The sequence below is a fragment of the Aethalodelphis obliquidens genome, unplaced genomic scaffold (assembly GCF_003676395.1).
Source record: "Aethalodelphis obliquidens isolate GAN/ISIS:26980383/991018 unplaced genomic scaffold, ASM367639v1 scaffold22, whole genome shotgun sequence".
NCBI classification, from domain to species: Eukaryota; Metazoa; Chordata; class Mammalia; order Artiodactyla; family Delphinidae; genus Aethalodelphis; species Aethalodelphis obliquidens.
Window position 1 is genome coordinate 11037327 of NW_020837966.1, and position 20755 is coordinate 11058081.

The 20755-nt window shown below is 40.6% G+C and overlaps 1 protein-coding gene across 8 annotated transcripts in view; it reads right to left on the minus strand.

The window, feature by feature from the left end:
- CADPS (calcium dependent secretion activator) overlaps positions 1 to 20755 on the minus strand; it is a 478811-nt gene that overhangs the window by 364378 nt on the left and 93678 nt on the right. For all 8 annotated transcript variants that reach the window (XR_003435859.1, XM_027121298.1, XM_027121292.1 and 5 more), the window contains exon 2: positions 5292 to 5405. Coding sequence is in view for 7 of the 8 variants with exons in the window: in XM_027121298.1 (XP_026977099.1) it covers positions 5292 to 5405 (114 nt within the window). In the remaining variant the exon portion in view is untranslated. The remainder of the gene's footprint in view (positions 1 to 5291; positions 5406 to 20755) is intronic.

Below are 20755 nucleotides of genomic sequence, written 5' to 3' on the forward strand. Positions count from 1 at the left end.
TAGGAAGCACATCTGGGGCCATGAGCTGTGGTACGTGATGGTAGATAAGGAACAAAAGTAGTTCTCTTTCCCCTTTCTATGCCCTTTTGCCCTTCCTTGACCTTGTATCTTCCACACCCAATGTCCAGGCCCCAAACTAGGGAGTGGATTGATTCCATAACTTTCAACTCTCCTCTATCATTTCTTTCTTTTTTTTCCTTAATATTTATTATTTATTTATTTGGTTGCACTGGGTCTTAGTTGCGGCCAGCAAGCTCCTTAGTTGTGGCACATGGGCTCCTTAGTTGTGGCATGCGAACTCTTAGTTGCAGCATGCATGTGGGATCTAGTTCCCTGACCAGGGATCGAACCCGGACCCCCTGCATTGGGAGTGCAGAGTCTTATCCACTGCGCCACCAGGGAAGTCCCTCTCATTTATTTCTATACAGCACGTGGGCACTACACCACCACTCTTCCCCTCTAACCTTAATATATTCATAATAGCACTTTCCAGTTGCTAGATTTACAGGGAGGTTGTGTGTCTGAGTGTGTGTGTGTGTGTGTGTGTGTGTGTGTGTGTTTGTGTGTGTGTGTGTGTAATTTAGTCTTGACAACAATTATGCAAGAAAGATCCTACTACAGATGAAGAAGCTGAGGCTCAGATGTGGCTGAGGTCTCACAACCCGTGTGCAGCAGAAATGAAGTTCAACTCCACGTCTTTTGGACACTCAACTCATCCTCTTAACCACTTGGCCCTCTGCCCCCTCCTTCCTTGCCTGACTTTTTTCACAAGAATGAATGCCTTTAGAATGGCTAGTTACTCTTTTCCTAGGGATATATCTATTTCAAGGCCACTGAGGAATTATAGTGGTTTTGCTTATTGGAAAATGTGTAGCTTTATTTTAGAAAAATAGCCAGGTGTGACCTGACATCTACTTTTCTTAGATTAAAATAAGGTCAGTCATAAAGACAAACGAACGTTTGTCACCCTGTGCAGAGAACACCTGCAGTTTTTGCCTGCCAACCGTCCGTCCCCTTCTGATGACAGCACCTCAGTCCGAAAACACATTTGTCACTGCACACAGTTTCAGTGGGACTGTCAATCACAGGACCTTGCAAAGGAAGGACAAGGTCTTGTGACTGGCGATCAGACTTCCCCTTCTGGGGTTCAGATTCAGAGTGCGGAGGCCTAAGAATGGAATGGGGTTGGAGTAGATTCATACCAGTGATGGGGTGTGCATTAAATCCTGCTACCCGGCTTCCTGAGGCTAAGCTGTCCTGGTTTCCATCTTTTCTTTAGGTTGGTTATTTCCTTTACTAACAAAACAACAGTTGTTGTTGTTATTATTAGGGCTTAATTCAGCCACAGTCAGTTTCTTTTGCTAGCAACCGAAGAACTGTGTCTGATACACCATTCAAATCTAGTTTGACAAAAACTAACTGGGGCTTTGTTAGAGAAGATCGGCTAAAACCAAAACGAAACAAAACTCAGTTGTAACAGTGGCGCTGGCGGAAGTCCAGATATCGGCTGTCCTGTTCTCAAATGAGTGTTGGTATGTCTTCTCCCTTATTCTACACTCCCTCTTCCCACCATATCTCCCCATGTTTCCTTCCTGGCAGGATCTCAGTGAGGAAGGTTCTGTAAGACCTTTCCATCCACCTCTTTTCTATGATGTCGGGGCCAGCGAGTGAAGGAACCAAAATTAAGCAGGGAGATGGGGAGGGAGGTGAGGATGGAGGGTGGGAGGGCTTATGTTTCACAATTTGTCTTAAAAGAGCTGAGAGTTAGAAAAGATGAGGGGGCCCTGGAGAAAAGGGCGCGCTCTCTGATGGCTTAGGACCGTGGCTGTGAAAACAGGATAAAGTTGCTGGGCCAGATCTCAGAGCATCCATCTCAGTGCCCACCCTCCAAGCCACAATGAAAGAGATTAAAGGATTAATCTCCTGCTCTGCTTGATCTGCTCTATCAGGGCCACACGGGAAGGACAAAATAAACCTGCACGCTCGCGAGAGCCATAGGGAACCTTGGTCTCCCTCTATCCTGGAGACCAGCTTGCAAGGAGTGCTGGCCAGCTGGGGCCAGACTGGGCTGGATATGGGTGGGCACAGATGGCAGAAGGACAGTGGCTCCCCACTCGCTTTACTTTTAAAAAATTGCTCTTTACTACTCTAGCAAGTTGACAAACCATTATTGTCTTAGCAAAACAATGCCATTGCCTAAAACTGAATTTAGTAACTGACTACAGTCAGTTTCTGGAGAAAAAGTTTGGTTTTTTTTAAATTGTCATTTTCACTGGTAAATTGGGATGTATCAGTGTTTATACAAACAGTGGAGTGGAGTATGTGTGTGTGCGCGCGCGTGCGCGCATGTGTGTGCGCGCGCGTGCGCGCATGTGTGTGTGTGTGTGTGTGTGTGTGTGTGTGTGTATGTATGTGAGAGGTGGCGGTTGAGAATTTAGAAGGAGAGTATCTGTTGGTTTTGCCTGTTGAGCACACATTCCCCCTTCTCTTCAAAAGCACGCCCAATTTCTTGATGGGAAACCAGGCCATTTTCAACACAACCGGTTCCAGTACAACCGAGCCTGCGCTCTGGCTCCAGCGGTGTTATCTGTCCTGGGTCTATGCCACCCCTCACCTATAGTGATTAGTTCAAGAATGGACACAGGGACCATGTTGGTCCAACCAAGTCACCTGGGGCCTTTTGCTGGGACTCTCAGCAAAGAAGTACTCTCTTTGCCCCTGGAGTTGCTAAGCTGGCAGGATGGGAACTTCCAGTGTTGTTCACATAGAACCTGCCCAAGAATGCAGCCAACCAGGGATGGACAAAGCCGAGGTGTGGGGGGAAAGATACCCACCCTGCTGGCATCTTTGGAGTCTCTGGATCCAGCCACATCGATCCAGCTAAAGCCAGATCTATCCCTGGACTTTTAAGCTGCTTGGGGCAAACAAATCTCATTATTGGCTTAAGCCAGTGTGACCTAGGTGTCTGTACTTGGAATCCAAAGAGTCCTGCCTGGGACGGATACTGACAGGGAAACAACTGCATCCCAGAGGAGGGCAGAGAAAGACACACGAGCTTCTCCACTGCCCAAGAGTAGAGAGAGAGAGAGAGAAAGGGATGGGTAATCAACCTGGAGTGTGCCCCAGTGAAGGATTAATCCTGATCCCTTGACTGGGGACCTCTGTTTCAGAGGATTAGGCTTCCCAGGAAACATGAATCTTAGGACTCTCTAAAGCTTTGCTAATGACTATGGTAAATAATTAATACCTCACATTATTTCCTGTTGCTCAGATCTTAATATTAAATATTCAGTAATTTCTTAATGTCTGTATTCTCACCAGACTTAAAGGAAGCTCTTTCAAATAAACTAGCCACGATAGAGGAAGATATCAGGATCACTATAGATGTCGTGGTAATTTCCAGAGACTCATTAGCAAGTTGATGACTATTAATTTTCAAATTTAATTAACAGACAGAAGTGGCACTTTCTTGTAATTTATATCATTAGTTAAATGAGCCTTCTCATTAAGATCTGCAATCTACAAGTTTACAAACTGGTGAATGACTTTAAACGTGGAGAACTATTGATAAGGAACTACCTGGTCTCAACCGGGTTTTGGATTTTGACGAAAGGGGGAAAAATTAATTTCATTCCCTGGTGGTTTCTGAACAGAACTTTTCTTAAATATATTTAGGTTATTCACTACCACACCACCACTGTGATTACAAACCTCATTTCCACTCTCCCTTAAATCCAACCAAAACATGTGTCACATCAGAGAAAGCACCAAGTTCGACCCTTATTGGCAATCATTACTACTACTTGTATTAATGAAAAAATGTTTAAATTTGACACATATGAAAACAAACCAGATGTCTAGAACAGATCCAAACAGAAATTTCATTGAGGAAATGGTGTGCAAGATGAGTCTGTGGATGGACCCAGCAAACATCACAGCGACAAAGGCTGTTTACTATTAAAGGCTAATTAGGAAACAAATCAATAATATTTTCACAAGATCTAATTGCAATCTTGCTCCACTCTCTCCATGAAAGAAGGAGTCAAGTGCTGGAGCAATAGGAAGGAGAGTTTTACCGAATCAATCAAATAACATTTTTAAAGCATCTTCTGAGAAATGGAGCACCCAATGGGCAGAAGCAGCATGTACCTGGAGCATCAGCAAAGTGGGAGCACCTATGTTTTTGTTTTAAAATAATTTTCCACCTAATAATTGAAAAAAGAAAGGAAGGAAGAAAATCAGCAAAGCAATCCCACGGGGGAAAAATCAGAAGTCTGTTGGGTTTCCTAACACCTACTTCACAATTTATTGTTATTAGGTTGAATTGCATATGGCAGGATTCCATCAGTTTTTTAATGCTTAGGGGGTGGTTTCTAATGGTTTTAATCTAGCCTTGACAATAGGTAAGACATTTGGGGCACAGGATTCCAAATACAGAGAATATCTGGTTCAGATGAAAATAGATTAATACAAAGTTAAACGTCTTTCAAAGACCAAATGATATGTATGTGAGGTAAACATTACGAATAGGAAGATATGGCATGTTCACTTCATTAATGACGTACAAACGATAGCAAATGTGCACATTTTGAAAGAATAACTACAAAATTTAAAATACTAGTGGAATTCCAACTTCACTTTACTGATAACTAAACCTCTGAAGTCTAGAGGTGAAAATTCACTTATGGTATATACTCAGGATATATTTTCTCACTCATAGGTTTCTACCTGAGAACAGTGCTGCATTTTGGATGCTGTTCTAACTTGCAGAAAAGAACTCACAGCATCATTTTAACGGAAAGAACAAGGAAGCTAGTGAAGGCAACATCCTTTGGAGGTGTTGCCATCCTTTAGAGAGTGGGTAAGTGGTGGGAAAATGCTTCCAAGTGAGTTCAAGTCTTAGCCTGTGGCATTTTAACCGCTGTGTGACCTTGAGTAATTAACCTAACTTCTCTGAGCCTCAGTCTCCTCATCAGTAAAATGGGAATAATAGCAGTACCTAACTCAAAGACTGTTGTCAAGATTAAACAAGAAATGGCACATAAAGCACTCACCACTCTGCCTGTTATAACAATCGGTTGGCAAACAGTAGCCTTTCTTCCCCACTCCCCCCATACCCTGCCGAACAAAATGCTGTTTTCCTTTAAATTGTAACCAATCACCAACCCCTTGGGCTCAGGAGGGAAGGCCCTGTAGAAGGCCAAGGCTACTATTCTCATTGACCAGTAGTTCAGAAACCCTGAGCTTCAGGCTCAAGCAGTCTTGGCATTCTTCTGCCCGGTGAATCTTACCTCGTAGTAACTCTGGACAGCGTTCATAAAGGCTTCGTCAGCCACGATTTGGGTTTCCCCATTGAGAAAAGCCTGAAACCGGTCCTTGACTGTCTGCAGCTGCTGTTTGCTGATCTGTAAGAAACAGAGAAGTAGGGGACAGTGAGGAATTTCTCTAGACAGGGATCACGGTTACTTTACGTTGAAGATGCCAGGCCCACTGACGTGCTAGAGCCGGCTTATACAGGCGTGTGGGAGCTGATTATTATATTCACGGGAATTCTGTGAGGCAGTTGTTAAACAAAGCCATTACTAAAAATTAATATAAATTACAGCTAAATTATACTGAAAACAAGGGTAAGACACACTCAAAATTCAATGCTTCCTGGTTATTTTATCACATTTGCTATTATCTGAGTTTTTGAGGTCACTTACATCTATGTATTTGTATGGTGGAAATGATATAAACTGTGGTGCTACCACACATTTCTTCCCAATTTTGCATTCAATGATTTTTTTATTGGAAGCTAGACATCAGCCAAGGTGGGAGTGTTTACACCATGGAAATTGGCAAATGCTACACATCAGGGTTGGATTCTTTTGTTTTGTTTTGTTTTTGTTTTTTGGGGAGATGGTTTTTTCAACACACCATTGCACAGGCCCCTCAGGTGGTCTGAAATATCCTGCTTTACAAAGATATAATAAACAAAACAGTAAGGTACTGACATAAAAACGGACACGTAGATTAATGGAACAAAACTGAGAACCCAGAAATTAATCCACGTATATATGGCCAACTAATATCTGACAAGGGAGCTAAGAATACTCAATGGGGAAAGGATTGTCTCTTCAATAAATAATGTTGGAAAACCGGATATTCACATGCATAAGAACGAAACTGCACTCCTATCTTACACCACTCACAAAAATTAATTCAAAATAGGTTAAAGACCTCAATGTAAGACCAGAAACTTTAAGACTACTAGAGGACAACGTAGGGTAAAAGCTCCTTGACATTGGTCCTGGCAGTGATTTTTTGGATATGACACCAAAAGCACCAGGAATAAAAGCAAAAATAAACAGGTGGGACTACATCAAACTCAAAAGCTTCCACATAGCAAAAGAAATAATCAGCAAAATGAAAATGCAACCTATGGAATAGGAGAAAATATTTGCAAACCATCTATCTGATAAGGGGTTAATATCCAAAGTATGTAAGGAACTCATATACCTCCATAGGAAAAAAAAAGAATAAAAAAGTGCAGAGGACTGGAACAGACAATTTTTCAAAGAAGACACGCAAATGGCCGGCAAGTACATGAAAAGGTGCTCAATTTTACTAATTATGAGGGAAATGCCAATCAAAACCAAAATGAGCTATCACCTCACACCTGCCAGAGTAGCTATCATCAAAAAAACAAGATACAGGTACTGGCAAAAGTGTTGAGAAAAGGGAACCCCATGAACTGTTGGTAGTAATGTAAATTGGTGTAGCCACTGTGGTTCCTCAAAAAATTAAAAATAGAACTACCATAAGATCCAGCTATCCCACTTCTAGGTATACATCCCAAGGAAAGGAAGTCACTATCCTGAAGAGATATCTACACTCCCAGTATTATTTATAATAGCCAGAACATGGAAACAACCTACCTGCCCATCAATGGATGAATGGATAAAGAAAATGTGATATATGTATGTATACACACACACACACACGTGTGTATATATATACATATGTACACACACATATAAATACAGAAACACATATATACACATGTATACATATATATAACAGGCACACATTGGATTATTATATACACAGAGATACAGACACACACATTGGAATATTATTCAGCCACAAAAAAGGAAATCCTGCCTTTTACAACAACATGTATGAACCTTGAGGGCATTATGCTAAGTGAAATAAGTCAGACAGGCAAAGATAAATACTGTACGTTCTCACTTATATGAGGAATCTAAAAAATCTGAACTCATAAAAAGAGAGACTAAAATAATGGTTACTGGGGGTTGAGGGGTAGGGGAAATGGGGTCCAAGGGTGCAAACTTCCAGCTATAAGATGAGTAAGTTCTGGGCATCTAATATATATAGCATAGTGACTATAATTAACAATACTCCATTAAGTACTTGAAAGTTGTGAAGAGAGTAATCTTACATGCTGTTACCGCAAGAGAAAAACAGTAATTATGTGAGGGGATGAAAGTGTTAACTAACCTTATTGTGGTAAGATTTCACAATATATACATGTATCAAATTGTCACATCAGACATCTTAAACTTATATATGTTATATTTCAATAATATCTCAATAAAGCTTGGGGGAAAATACCCTGCTAAGTGCAGCATGGCAATATACAAAGTTTTTCAAACTTTACTGTTGTTACATTCATGATCACATGAAAGGTGATATTTAGGTCGAAGACACACTTCCAGGATGTGGCATAGATAATTTGGGCAGTAGGTTATGTGTAATTCCCTGCCTCATCAAGCCCCCTTTCTTCCCCACGTAGGAAAGCCCTGAAAGATTCCTATTGATTCTTCCTCCTCCATTCTCTATCTGGCTGTGTCCCACTGTCCTTCAGTCTCAGCATGAGCAGTGCTAACTTATGAAGCCCTTCCCAAACCCTAGCCTACATCTTCCTGCTAAGTCATTCCGGGGCACATCATTTATTCTAACTACTTGTTACTTATGGTCAAATTTGTTAGATGATCTGCCTTTCCTTGCTATTTTGTTCTTTGATGTTTCCCCAGGGCCAACTTAGTGCTTTAATACATGGCAGGCATTCATGTTAAATGAATGAGTGAATAAATGAAGTGTATGGAAGACAAATTATTTTTGAGTATCCTTTCATCAGTTCTAATTTATCGAAAAAGAAAGTCAGCTAAAAACTTTACTCTTTTAACCATTATTTATGCAAAGTCACACTTCCTAATTGACAATGGGACACTGTGAGAACTGCTGCTCTAGTAGAAAGAGGAAGAAGATTATTCCAGGCTCAGTTCTATCGACCATTGTGTCATCTTGGAAAAGCCACTTAGGTTCTCAGAATTGGCCACGGACTTAAAAAGCCTTTCTGGAATAGGGCCGGGTTTAAATAAATGAATGTTATCCTAGCCTCAGTTTTCTCACTTGAAAAATGATGATAATCCTTATTACTCACTATCTTGGGAGAGTTATAGCTACTCAATCACATGAGTTCTTTAAAATTATGAGTTTGTATATTCATTCAGAGTGTTTGCATCATCAGAGTCAATGTAAGTCTTGTTAGTAGAAAATAAAGCTTCAAGCTATAGGAGACTGAAGCCTCACAGGAGCTTTAACTCCATCAGGAAATGAATCAAAACAGACTTCTGAGAACAGACATAGATGAAAGTCGGGGTGCTTTAGCTAATTTTTGTACTTGGGGAGAAGTGGGGAATAGTGAATTGGGGGGCAGATATAGAGGGGGTAGTTTTGTTCTAGAGCACCACTGCCCAATGTCAGTGTAATTTTACATTTTCTAGTAAATTTACATTTTCTAGTCACATTAAAAAAAGTAAAAAGCAGGTGAAATGAATTTTCATATACTTTGTTAGACCCAACATGTCAAGATAATATCACATTGACATGTAATCATTAGCGAAATTATTAATGAAACATTTTACATTCTTTTTTTACACTGTGTCTTTGAATCTAATGTACTTTATACTTAAAGTACATCTCAATTCGGAATAACCCCATTGCAACTTTTCAGTAGCCACATGTGGCTAGTAGCTATCATACTGTACGGCGTGGGCCTAGCGCATGGAATGAACTCACTTCTAAGCCGCTTAAGCTTTCCTGTTCTGACGCAACGATATTGGTTATCAGAGGAGTTATACAGAAAATCATAGTTATTTTGTATGTGCTTGAAATCATTTACACGGAAATATCAGGCAGCGGTTGATTTGCTCATAAAAATGACATCATCACGTGAATTTCTTTCACGCAGGCGGATTTAAGTCTCAAACCTTTACAGCACAGCACCACCAGCGGCATCTCACAGAATTTCTTGCTCAGAATTCCTTCCAAGTCTGGATTCATACTAACTCTGCATGATTTCGGGGGTGGGATGGAGTGGGGTGATGGGGCAAGAGAGGGAAGGGAGATCCATAAACCCTGCTTTTAGCCTTACGTGCTTAAGTAATGTGAAATAAAATAAGGTGCACACCATCTGAAGGATAAAGATTGTTGACCCAGGCCAAATCCATTATCACTCTAACCTTTTGTTAAATAAGCCTAGTGTTCACTTATTTTAAGAAATATTTACAGACCACCTAGCCCCTGCCTGGTCCTGCCCCAGGCCCTGAGGTCAACAAAATACATTCGACCTCTCAACTCACAGGCCAGGGCTAGGCACTGGGGTATCAGCATACCAAAAACAAACAAAAGTATGGTTTAGGGTTTCAGAGGAGAGAGATTACAGACTATAAAATTCACAAAACGAAATTTGAAAAATAGATATATGTATAACTGAATCACTTTGCTGTACACCTGAAACTAACCCAACATTATAAATTAATTACACTATGATATTAAATTTTTAAAAATTACCACAAAAGGAAAGGTTTTAAAAAAAAAAAAGACTCAAAAAGAGAAGCCCTCCAAGAACATTCATTTCAGTTGAGTTCAGAGAACTCACATCATGAAGCCCCACAAAACATACGCCACTTCCCTGGATACCCCAAGTTCCAGGCAGGAGAGTTAGGGACACGGGTTATCGTAGCAGAGCTATGTTTGCATCTGGGCTTGACACCTGCCTATCCGTGTTCACTACTTTTCTGACCACTAATTTAACAAGCATAGTGTCCACTTAATCAACTCACTAGCTGTGTCTCACTAGGCAAATGGCTAACCTCTGGACACCTCAGCAGTTTTTACCTGTAAAATGGTGCCAATAGTGACCTCATACAATTGTTGTCAGGATTAACTGCGATACGTAAAATAGCCATTGCAGAACCTGGCACAGCATGTACGCTCAACGGACATCAGCTGCTGTGAAGCTTGATTCTCTTGAGTCTTCGCCTTGAGAAAGGCAAAGACTGTTCCCCTGAGAAAGCATGCCCGTGGAAAAATTCCACATGTATCTTCAAAATCCAGCCCATGGGCTCCTTCCCAGCCTTCCCCAGCTGGAGTTTTCTACTTGCTCAGGACTTTGTTCACAACCCTAAGGGCACATGCATCATGCTCTGGAGTAGTTCTTTACTTAAACACCAGTGCTCAGAGGCAGGGTCAGGAGTTGAGAATGTAGGCTTGGGGTCAAAGGGATATGGGTTCAAATCCTAGTGGTACCACTCATTTCCAAGGTGGCTGACCTTGGGAAAGCTACTTTCCCTAAGCTTTGGTTCTTCAAGTATAAAATAGGGATTATAAAACCTATTTCCTAGGGTTGCTGGAAAGATGACTAGGAAATGGGATGATGTAGCCATGGATCTTAGCACACTCTGGGACAAAAGAAGAGTCCAATGATAAGGGGCAGGCCATAGACTAAATGCCCCAGGGCCCTTCATGATGTGGCCTCTGTCCACTCCTGGCTTTGTCTCATCTCACTCTGCTCTCCAATGACTCTGCTCTGGCCACACTGGCCTCTTTTCTCCTTCTCAAATTCACCCTAACCTTTCTTGCCCAGGAGCCTTTGCACTTGCCGTTCCCCCTGCCTGAGTTGCTCTTCCCCTGCCTCTCCCCATGGCTGCCAACTTCTCCCCCTGAAGACTCAGCCTACCCAGCATGTCCCACGAAGGTCTTCTCAGACCACCCTGCCTACCATGATGCTCCCCCAAACTAATCCAAGTTGCCCTAGACCCTATGCATTTCCTCCACAGCCTTTATGACAGTCAGTATTTACCTTTTTCTAAGATAAATTTATGTGATTGAATTATAACCTGCATGTAGAAAAATATACCTCATAAGCACAAAGCATGAGAAATCTTCACAAAGTGAACTTTCCCATGGAACCAATCCTCTTATCAAGATAAACAACATGACCTGGACCCCAGAAGCTCCTGCACGTCCCCAGAGGCATTACCCCCCTCCAAAGGTAACCTTTTCTTTATTTTACATCTTCATTGGAGTATAATTGCTTTATAATGTTGTGGTAGTTTCTGCTGTATAACAAAGTAAATCAGCTATATGTATACATATATCCCCATATCTCCTCCCTCTTGCGTCTCCCTCCCTCTCACCCTCCCTATCCCACCCCTCTAGGTGGTCACAAAGCACCGAGCTGATCTCCCTGTGCTATGCGGCTGCTTCCCACTAGCTATCTCTTTTATTTTTTTTTAATTTTTATTTTTTATACAGCAGGTTCTTATTAGTTATCTATTTTATACATATTAGTGTATATATGTCAATCCCAATCTCCCAGTTCATCCCACCACGAACCACTGCCACTTTCCCCTCTTGGTGTCCACACGTTTGTTCTCTGCATCTGTGGTGACCTGACTTCTATCATCACAGATTGATTTTGTCTGTTTTTGAACCTGATGTCAGTGCAATCAAGCATTACGAGGCTCTGGCACATGGTTGGGGGCAGCGATCCCTTGGTCATCCTCAGTGCTGAGTAGTACAACATGGTATGACTCTACCACTATTTATCCATTCTCTTATTGATGGACAGTTGGGCCTTGTTTCTTTATTTTACAATTCTGCTTTCTTTTCATTGTCTATCTCCCTGTAAGAGCATCTGTTTCACAGGTACAAGAAGCACGTCTGTCTTGTTTAGTGCTGTGCTTCTAGTGTCTGGCACATAATGGGCTCTAACCAATTATGCGTTGAATGAATACATATGCTTACTGAGTGTTTAATATATCCCAGGCACAGTATTAAGCTCTGCAGATATAAAACGACCAAGGCACAGTATAGTCAGAGATCATATTCATTTTTGATTCCTTAGCATCCTTTTGCTGACTGTATAAGTGAATGAAAATCTCTCTTAGGAACTCCCTTAAATAACAAGTCTAAGAACCGATCTGTAGGACAGAATTTATCTCTGGATAAAAGTAACTGATCTAGATAGGATTGAATCCTGAAGGTGACCTTGCATGAACACACCAAGATAATTGGCCCAGAGTAACTGACGGTACAACTTGAAATAGACAAACAGGCTTCTATGAGCCGCTTACAAACAGAATCCTCCTAAAATAGAAGGCCATCTCAAAGCATTCAATATGTAAGGAAACCACTTGTGCATCAGATCAGAATTCAGAATTGAAGTAATGAGTTCCGAGAGCAGAAAGCCTGACCGATGAAAGGCAATTATTGCAGAGAGAAGTGCTGCCGCAGCAGCATTTGCCAGAACTCTTCAAGCATTCTTGGCTCAATCCACCTCATTAAGCAAGGCCTGAAGATTCCCACTGCGTTTCAGGCAGTTTGTAATCTACTGCAGCATTCTGGAGAAGTGTGAAATGGGATCCACAGTGAAGAGAAAACCACACGTTCTAAGTGCTGGTCTCAGGAGAGGCAATGTCGAAGTTAGACCAACTCAGGTCAAATCCCAGCTTGAATACAAGTCCTTGGGCACGTAGTTAACACTGGTTTTCTCCTCTGTAAATCGGAAATAATCTTATCTACCTTGTAGGGTTTTTGTGAAAACTAGATGACATAATATATGTAAGATACATGTAGCATAGTATATGACACGGAGTGAGGACTTAATAAATGAAACTAAGAAGTATTATTGTTAGGATTTAGTTTTTCCTTTCCCCTTTCAATCTTTTAATCTTATTTCAATGTTCCTTTTTTCTTGTTTATTCAGTCATTTGAAGTTACATTTACCCCCTCTTGTTCTTCCCATTTTAGAGGCTGAAAAGCCAAGTACTTTTTTCCTGTCGCCATTGCAGCTATAGGTAGCCATGTGACAGAGGCAGAAAGGTATTGAGGGTCTTCTGGAAAAGCTTTTGAATGAAATACTCATTAAAAGGAACCTATCTGGGTGTATAACCTTTTCCTTTCTTGCTGCCTCCCTCTTCTGCTGAGAATACAAATATATTCTCTAGAGCTGTGGTGTCTACCGTGTAACCATGAAGGAAGGTTGTGTTGGTACTTATATTTTTGAGGAGCTGCTCAAATATTTATAAAATGTCCATCTCTGGCCTTCTCATTATGTGAGAAAAAAAATGAAGTGATATTTGTTCAAGTCATTGTGTTTTTTCTTTTACTTGCAGCCAAATGCTTTCCTAATGTATACGTACGGCTTTCTCTAGGCATGAAAAAAAGCATACTTCCTAAGGTGCTGATTGGTTAATATGCCTCCTATGAGAGCAGCAATTGTGCTATGAAAGAGGGAAGAAGCAATGCTTACCCAGAAAGAATGACTCTAAAATGGTAGCATTCTAAGCATAGGGAAAAGGCAGTAGAAAATCGTGTGGGGTGTTCAAGAGATGTTTCAATTATACACGTACATGAAGTCCTTCTCTTAAGTATAAGGTGAGCACTGTAGATTACAATCTATTAATGTGAGCTATGTTTTTTCTTTTTTAAAAAAGAAACTATTATTCCATTACAGAAAACTGACAAAAATGTCAACAAGTACTTCATTTTTTATTTTTTTAAAATCACTCATTTTATTTATTTTAAAATTTATTTATTTTTGGCTGCATTGGGTCTTTGTTGCTGTGTGTGGGCTTCCCATTGTGGTGACATGAGTCACCACAATCAGAATAATGTCTAGAGCGCAGGCTCAGTAGTTGCGGCGCATGGGCTTAGCTGCTCTGCGGCATGTGGGATCTTCCCACACCAGGGATCGAACTCGTGTCCCCTGCGTTTGCAGGTGGATTCTTAACCACTGCGCCACCTGGGAAGTCCCTCAACAAGTACTTTAAAAGCTTAAGTTAGTCTAGAGAGATGAGGGCAATGTTTATTTAATTTCCTTTCCTTGAAGGTTATCAAAATTTATATTCGTCCATTAATTTTATTCATAAATAAAATCTCTTCCTACAACCAGACTAAAATATATTCTACCCTAAATGAAGTCTCGCTTTTAGGAAAAGTAAAAATCATATCATCGTAACCAAATATTTACTTATTTCCCTAAAACTTTTAGCACCTTCTGTATTATGTACAATTATACAACATATCCTGAAAAAAGCTGTTTTATGTGAGTTTTGTTCACTTGCTTGAGGAAATAAATCAATTTGAAAGGCTTCATCACAGAAAAATATGACAATAATTCTGAAATGTAAGCTGAAAGGGCAAAAGTATTGAAGAGGGAGAAGTTATGCTGGGGCTGTAACCCCGGATTTCCTTTGGAACATGATTTTCCTAAATTCAACCATTCAAGTAATGTTTTCCTAAGTATGCCCTCTCTATATACCAACCATACTACTATTTACTTAAATTTTGTCCTGAATATATTTCAAATAACTTCATTTTTAAACTGAAACTCTAAGCAATAATACCTGTGAAATCACAGGTTTTATGTACTAGCTATAGCTTACACAGGTATGTACTATTATCTTCTATCCATCTGCCACATTTTTAAAAGTGCTTCTTTAGAAAAAAAAATTTTATCTGCGATATATAAAAGTTCTTGCTCCTTTTTCAAAATTTTAGGGCAGCAGCTAAATATCTTTAACTTAATTACTACCTTTAAAAATTCAACTTGAATTTTTAAATCATTAAATAATAGAAAGACCAACCAACGTGTTATTCCTAAAGACCTATTTGGGCAGGAGAGAAAGAACGAAGCGTTCTATGACCCAAGAAAAATGACCTTGGGAACAGAATTTAAACACTAAGCTGGAATTCTCTCAGAAAATACTTATTTAGTAGAAGAGGAAAAAAATTAGGAAAAATGAATTTAGAGAATGAGACAGACTAATAGCTGGATTAAAGATGGGATGAGAGGAGGTAAAGGATACAGGTAGAGGCAAAGAAGGGAAGGAGAAAGCAGCCTGTATACACACTGCAAAGCTCTTAAAAGTTGGATCAAATGTCCCATCCTTGAATGCAACACTTCTAGTTTTTTAAAAAATAAGATTATATTTTTCCAATTTGGAAGCACTCAGGCAGTATTCACCCAGAATCTTCTGACAGGTGGTCAGATATGAATTCTTAGACTCAAAAGTCCTCCTGGAGAGTTGTTCAAGTTGCCACGAGTCTCAAATATTTTGGTTTCAAGTCTCTTTACATGTTGAAAATTTACTGAAGACTCTAAAGGAGCTTTTGTTTATGCAGTTTACGTCTACTGATATGCACTGTAATAGAAATTAAAACTGGGGAGTTTAAAATATTGATGAATTAATCAAAAATAACAATACATTTTCTACATGCTAAGCTAAATAACACTCTAAGAAAATAACTATATTTTCTAGAACAAAAATTAGTGAAATGGCTGGCAACATGATACAGTATTGCAAATTTCTTTCAAAAATTAATAGAAGACAGCTGGATTCTCAAATCTGTTTCTGCATTCAATCTGTTGTAATATGCTGTTTTGGTTGAAGCATGTGAAGAAACTCTGGCCTCCCACAGATACGCTGCTGGAAAATGGAGGGATACTTTAATAGCCCTTTGAGAGAGATGTGGATTATCTTTGATACTATACCAAAGTTCAACTAGTGGTACTTTCTTAAAAGTTTGTTGCAATGTAAAATTGGAAACCTCATCAGTGATCTTTCTGTACTCTATTACATTAAAATTCATTGGTCTATAGGGGTAACACACGAATAAAGACACAGACCTACTAGAGAATGGACTTGAGGGTATGGTGAGGGGGAAGGGTAAGCTGTGACAAAGCGAGAGAGAGGCATGGACATATATACACTACCAAACGTAAAGTAGATAGCTAGTGGGAAGCAGCCGCATAGCACAGGGAGATCAGCTCGGTGCTTTGTGACCACCTAGAGGGGTGGGATAGGGAGCGTTGGAGGGAGGGAGACGCAAGAGGGAAGAGATATGGGAACATATGTATAATTGATTCACTTTGTTATAAAGCAGAAACTAACACACAATTGTAAAGAAATTATACTCCAATAAAGATGTAAAAAAAAAAAAATTCATTGGTCTAGCTTGCTCTTTGAATGAATCATTTCTCCATGCATGGTTTCTTAAAAGTATCATGCATTGGTTATAGGGAAATAGTAGTTCATTGAGTTATGAAAATATTTCAAATATTGATACATTTCATTACACAATAACAAAAAATCGTGTTATTTACTATCATACTGGCATCACTAAAGAAGCATTTAGGTGTTAGGAAACTGTCAAGCTATACTGGTGGATGGAAAGCTCAAATTTTATCACTGGCAAAAATTACTATCAATTGCTTTTCTTGAATTAACAGGCTACCTCCATTCATTTTCTAGAAAACATTGGCAAAACAGGTAAATTTGCATAACCTCAGTTTTTCTTTTCTTTTCCTTTTTCTCAGTTGTTCTTTCAAAGTAAAACTGATGCTCCATTACAAAAAAAATGGCTAGTTCATTAACTCAATCAGTCCAGTCCCTTTCCAGGAGACAATCACTGCTTTTGTTATGCAGTCTGAGTGCTTTATGTATATTTACCACTTCATTATACAGAGTATTAAAAGGGTGTACTCAGGGTCAAATTTTAATGAAACCAATAATGTCTACCGCTTCATCAAGAAGAGTATCCAGTGAGTCTGGCAGTTTTTAAACAGTGAGTAAGTGGCGGTAAGGACGACAATGACTAGTATGGTTTGGCACTAGCAGGTTCATTCACCATGGCTTTTGCACCATTAGTGCACATGTCAACACACTGGGGCAAAAAAGCAAATAGTGTCTTAGTATTGCTAGGGAACTCATCTTGTAGACCCCCAAGGGTATATGGACCACACTCTGGAACCTTATCAGAGTGATCTAGCGAATCACCAAACTTGACCAGCTATTAGTGCTACCAGGAAGGCAGCCAGGAGGAGAGTGGAAGGGTACAATCTTAGAGAGGGAAGCAGGGAACAGAACATGGTGCAAGGTCTTATGTGCCTAAGTGCAGAGTTAGGATTTAACTCAAAGTAGGATGGGCAAAAACCACTGAAATGTTTCCTTCATGACATGTCAAATCTGACATGATTAGAGAGCACACAGGATCAGAGAACACTCATGAGTTCTCAGGTTCAGAGAAGAACCAGGAGAAGGTTTCACGCAATCTAAATGACATCTAAGGAGAGGCGGGTCTTGAATAGTGTCTAAAATCTTAGTTGGCAGAGATAGGAATACTGGGGAGAATGAAGGAGGGTCGGAACGTGGGAGAATGAATGAAAAGGGCATTCATGATGGGGTTACAGAAGGAGAGAAGAGAGAGAGAGATGATAAAATGTGGGACCTATATGGGGGGACAGAGTAAGAATTTCTTTTGTCAGTTTATAATTTAAACCATGCTGATTAAAAAAAAAAAAAAAAGAGGTGCTCTTAGCACAAGCATCCAGCGTGTACAACAGGACGATCCAAACATAAAGTCACAACAACCCACTGGAAATGGAGCGGCAGAGAGTTTCACTTGGCTGGAGCCCAGATCGCAAAGGCCAGCACGGCAACACGTAGAATCATGAAATCACTGAACACCAGTTCAGTGAGTCTTATGAGGTTTAATAGTGAACATATCAGTAGCAATTATTTCCAGAGAAAAAGCTGAAAAAATCTGAATGCAGTCTACGTAGAAGTTATAGAAGATTCTTTAATGTAACACCTCACAAACTGGGGGGCTTCACCAAAACTGATGCACGTCAGAACCTTGTCCTGTCGGTCATGACAGTGAAAGAATGTACACTAGATCAGCAGTTACCATTCAAGCTACTATGGCATTTGGACGGATGTGGAGATCTTAACTGGTTCCAACAATCTCCATCATTATGCAGAGTGGCAGAGGGAAGAAACAGGACAAAGTCGGGAGGTTTTCTGAAGCTGGGAAACACTAAAGACACAAGCGCAAACCCTTATATAAACGATGGACTTTAGTTAATAATACTGTATCAATATTGGTTCATCAGTTGTACCAATGTCACACAGTAATGCAAGATGCTAATAATAGGGGAGACTGTTGAGGGAAGGGGGGATGCCAAGTATGTGGAAACCCTGTACTTTCCAGTCAATTTTTCTGTAAACCTAAAACTGCTCTAAAAAATAAACTAGGTTGATTAAACACACAACACACACACACACACACACACACACACACACGTGCAAGTTTTCTATACAGGGAACCAAATATAGCAGCACGCACAATGCAGCCCTAGGGCTGCACAGGGGAGAACAGAAAATCCTCCCACTCAAGCTTGTCCTGAGATTCAGAGTAGCAAGGAGTAAAAAGCCATCAGTGCTCTCGAGTTCCACTGCCCAACGCCTTGTTGCAATATGAACCAGCTGGATTGGACAGAGGTTTCCAAAGACCTTTCTGCATCCACAAATGAGTTCTGGCTTATTAAAATGATATTTCTTATTGGGTCAATTCTCTCCCCCAAGATTCTGTTACTGATCATTTAAAAGCATCGGTGATGTAATTACCCTTGCTCTGTCCAACAGAGAAACAGTGTGGGTTCCTTTCGGAAGTGGCTGTGATGGTTAATTTCCTGCAATTTGAGCGATACCACTTTTCCTAACAAACAGACAAGCAGTGTTGATTTCATGTGCGGGTAAGCACGTGTACAGACTGCGTGGAATATCACTGAAATCTCTTTAAGGAAAGTTGCTTTTTTACCCATTGGGATATTTGTCTGCAGTCGGGGAACAACATGCTTTTATGCTGTGTCTAGAACATTGCCCCTATGGGCAATAAGAAGTCGAATTGTCATTTTTCTGTAAGTCCTCACAACTCCACTGATGCATTGTTCTTTTTTTGGCTATTACTCCCATTGGAGAGCATTTCCCTCTGCCCTCTCCCTTCACTTTCTTCACTTGGCTAAAGCTTACTTTTCTGGCAAAATGCTAATAAAGTCACCTCTCTCTGATGGCCCCTCCTACTCCCTAAGCTAGATCCCCTCTGTCTGAACTCCCTCCTCCCCTGCCTCTTTGCATTTATTATACCTTAACATAAAGCATGAACTTGGAAACAGGCAACCTTGGGTGAGAGGACACACACTTATCTACTCATATAACACATAACTGGGAGGCTTGTCCCAGGGTAGACTCCACAGTCTTCCTCAGGAGTGTTCACTGCCCTGAGGGCTCACAGCAGACAAAGCCACCAGCCCTGTGGCAGCTGAGTTGGCTGTTGCCAAACATAAGAGCAGTGAATGTGCAGGTAGGAAACACCTGAGGGTATGTCAGGATGTGCATGCATTGACACACTTCCATTTAGAAATACAGAAGCCTTTCCGACACAAACCTCCTCCTTTCAAAGAACAAGCAGCTTTGAAGTTGGGTGTGGAAACCCAGAGAAGAGCAGATAATGTTGGGTCAGCCTCGTGGGCCTCTGATATACCAGGATGAATGGAAGATGACACAGCGGACACTGAGCATGGGTAGCCGAGAATCCTGGAGCAGAAATAGAAAGAGGGGCAATGTGGGACAAGGCTTCTGCAAAGAGCAGAAGGCTGGGAGGGCACAAAGGACTGGAGTGCCGAGGAAACTACTCCTGGGGGCCAGGACATGCTGTGTTGGTAGAGGGGGGCAGATGGCAGTGGGAGTGATCCGAGGTGTCCCGTGGAAGCCATACACAAAGCCAAGCAGACCACAAGATGGCAGAGGCTGGACATTCCAAGTCTTAGCATCTCAGAGACCACCTTCTGGAAGTTTGCCTCTTTGATTTTAGAAATTAATAAGAGACCAGGATGTAGGCTTTACATCCTCCGCTGCACTATAATTTCTTATTTCCTTTTGGTCCCCAGATTTGATTGACTGAGTTTTGCTTTTGTTTTTGTTTTTCTTAGTTCTTTTTTTTTCTTTCTTATTAGTTATCTATTTTATACATATTAGTGTATATATGTCAGTCCCAATCTCCCAATTCATCCCACCACCACCCCCCATCCCCCATTTTTCTTAGTTCTAAGAAGCTTTTTAAAGAAAAACCTGAATATTAATTTCTAATCATCCTACCCTAATATTCCTCACCCCCCTCTAGTCTCCCCCAATCCCCCACCAATACTATGCTGACATCTGCTCTACTAAGAAGTCTGGACTTGTGGTGAGGGTAGAGAAGAAGAGAAGCATCATTCTGGAACTGGCTGAAAAACTCTAGAAAAAGGAGAGGATGTCCAAAGGTAGGAGAAAGAAAAAGAAGAAAGGTGAGAAGAAAAAAGCATTTCCCCCTCTTGGTAATTTTTGCACAAGACAGACTAATGGGCCATCCTTAAAGTTTAATATCAACACTGACCAAATTTCTGGAGCCCAAATTCATTCATCCGTCTATTCATTCATTTATTCATTCATTCATACATTCAAAGAGTTATTTATTGAGCGTCATTATGTGTCAAGCGCTGTTCTAAGCACTGAGGATTCAATGGCAATTTAAAAAAGAAACAACCTTGCCCTTTTGGAACTACCATTCTGGATTACCC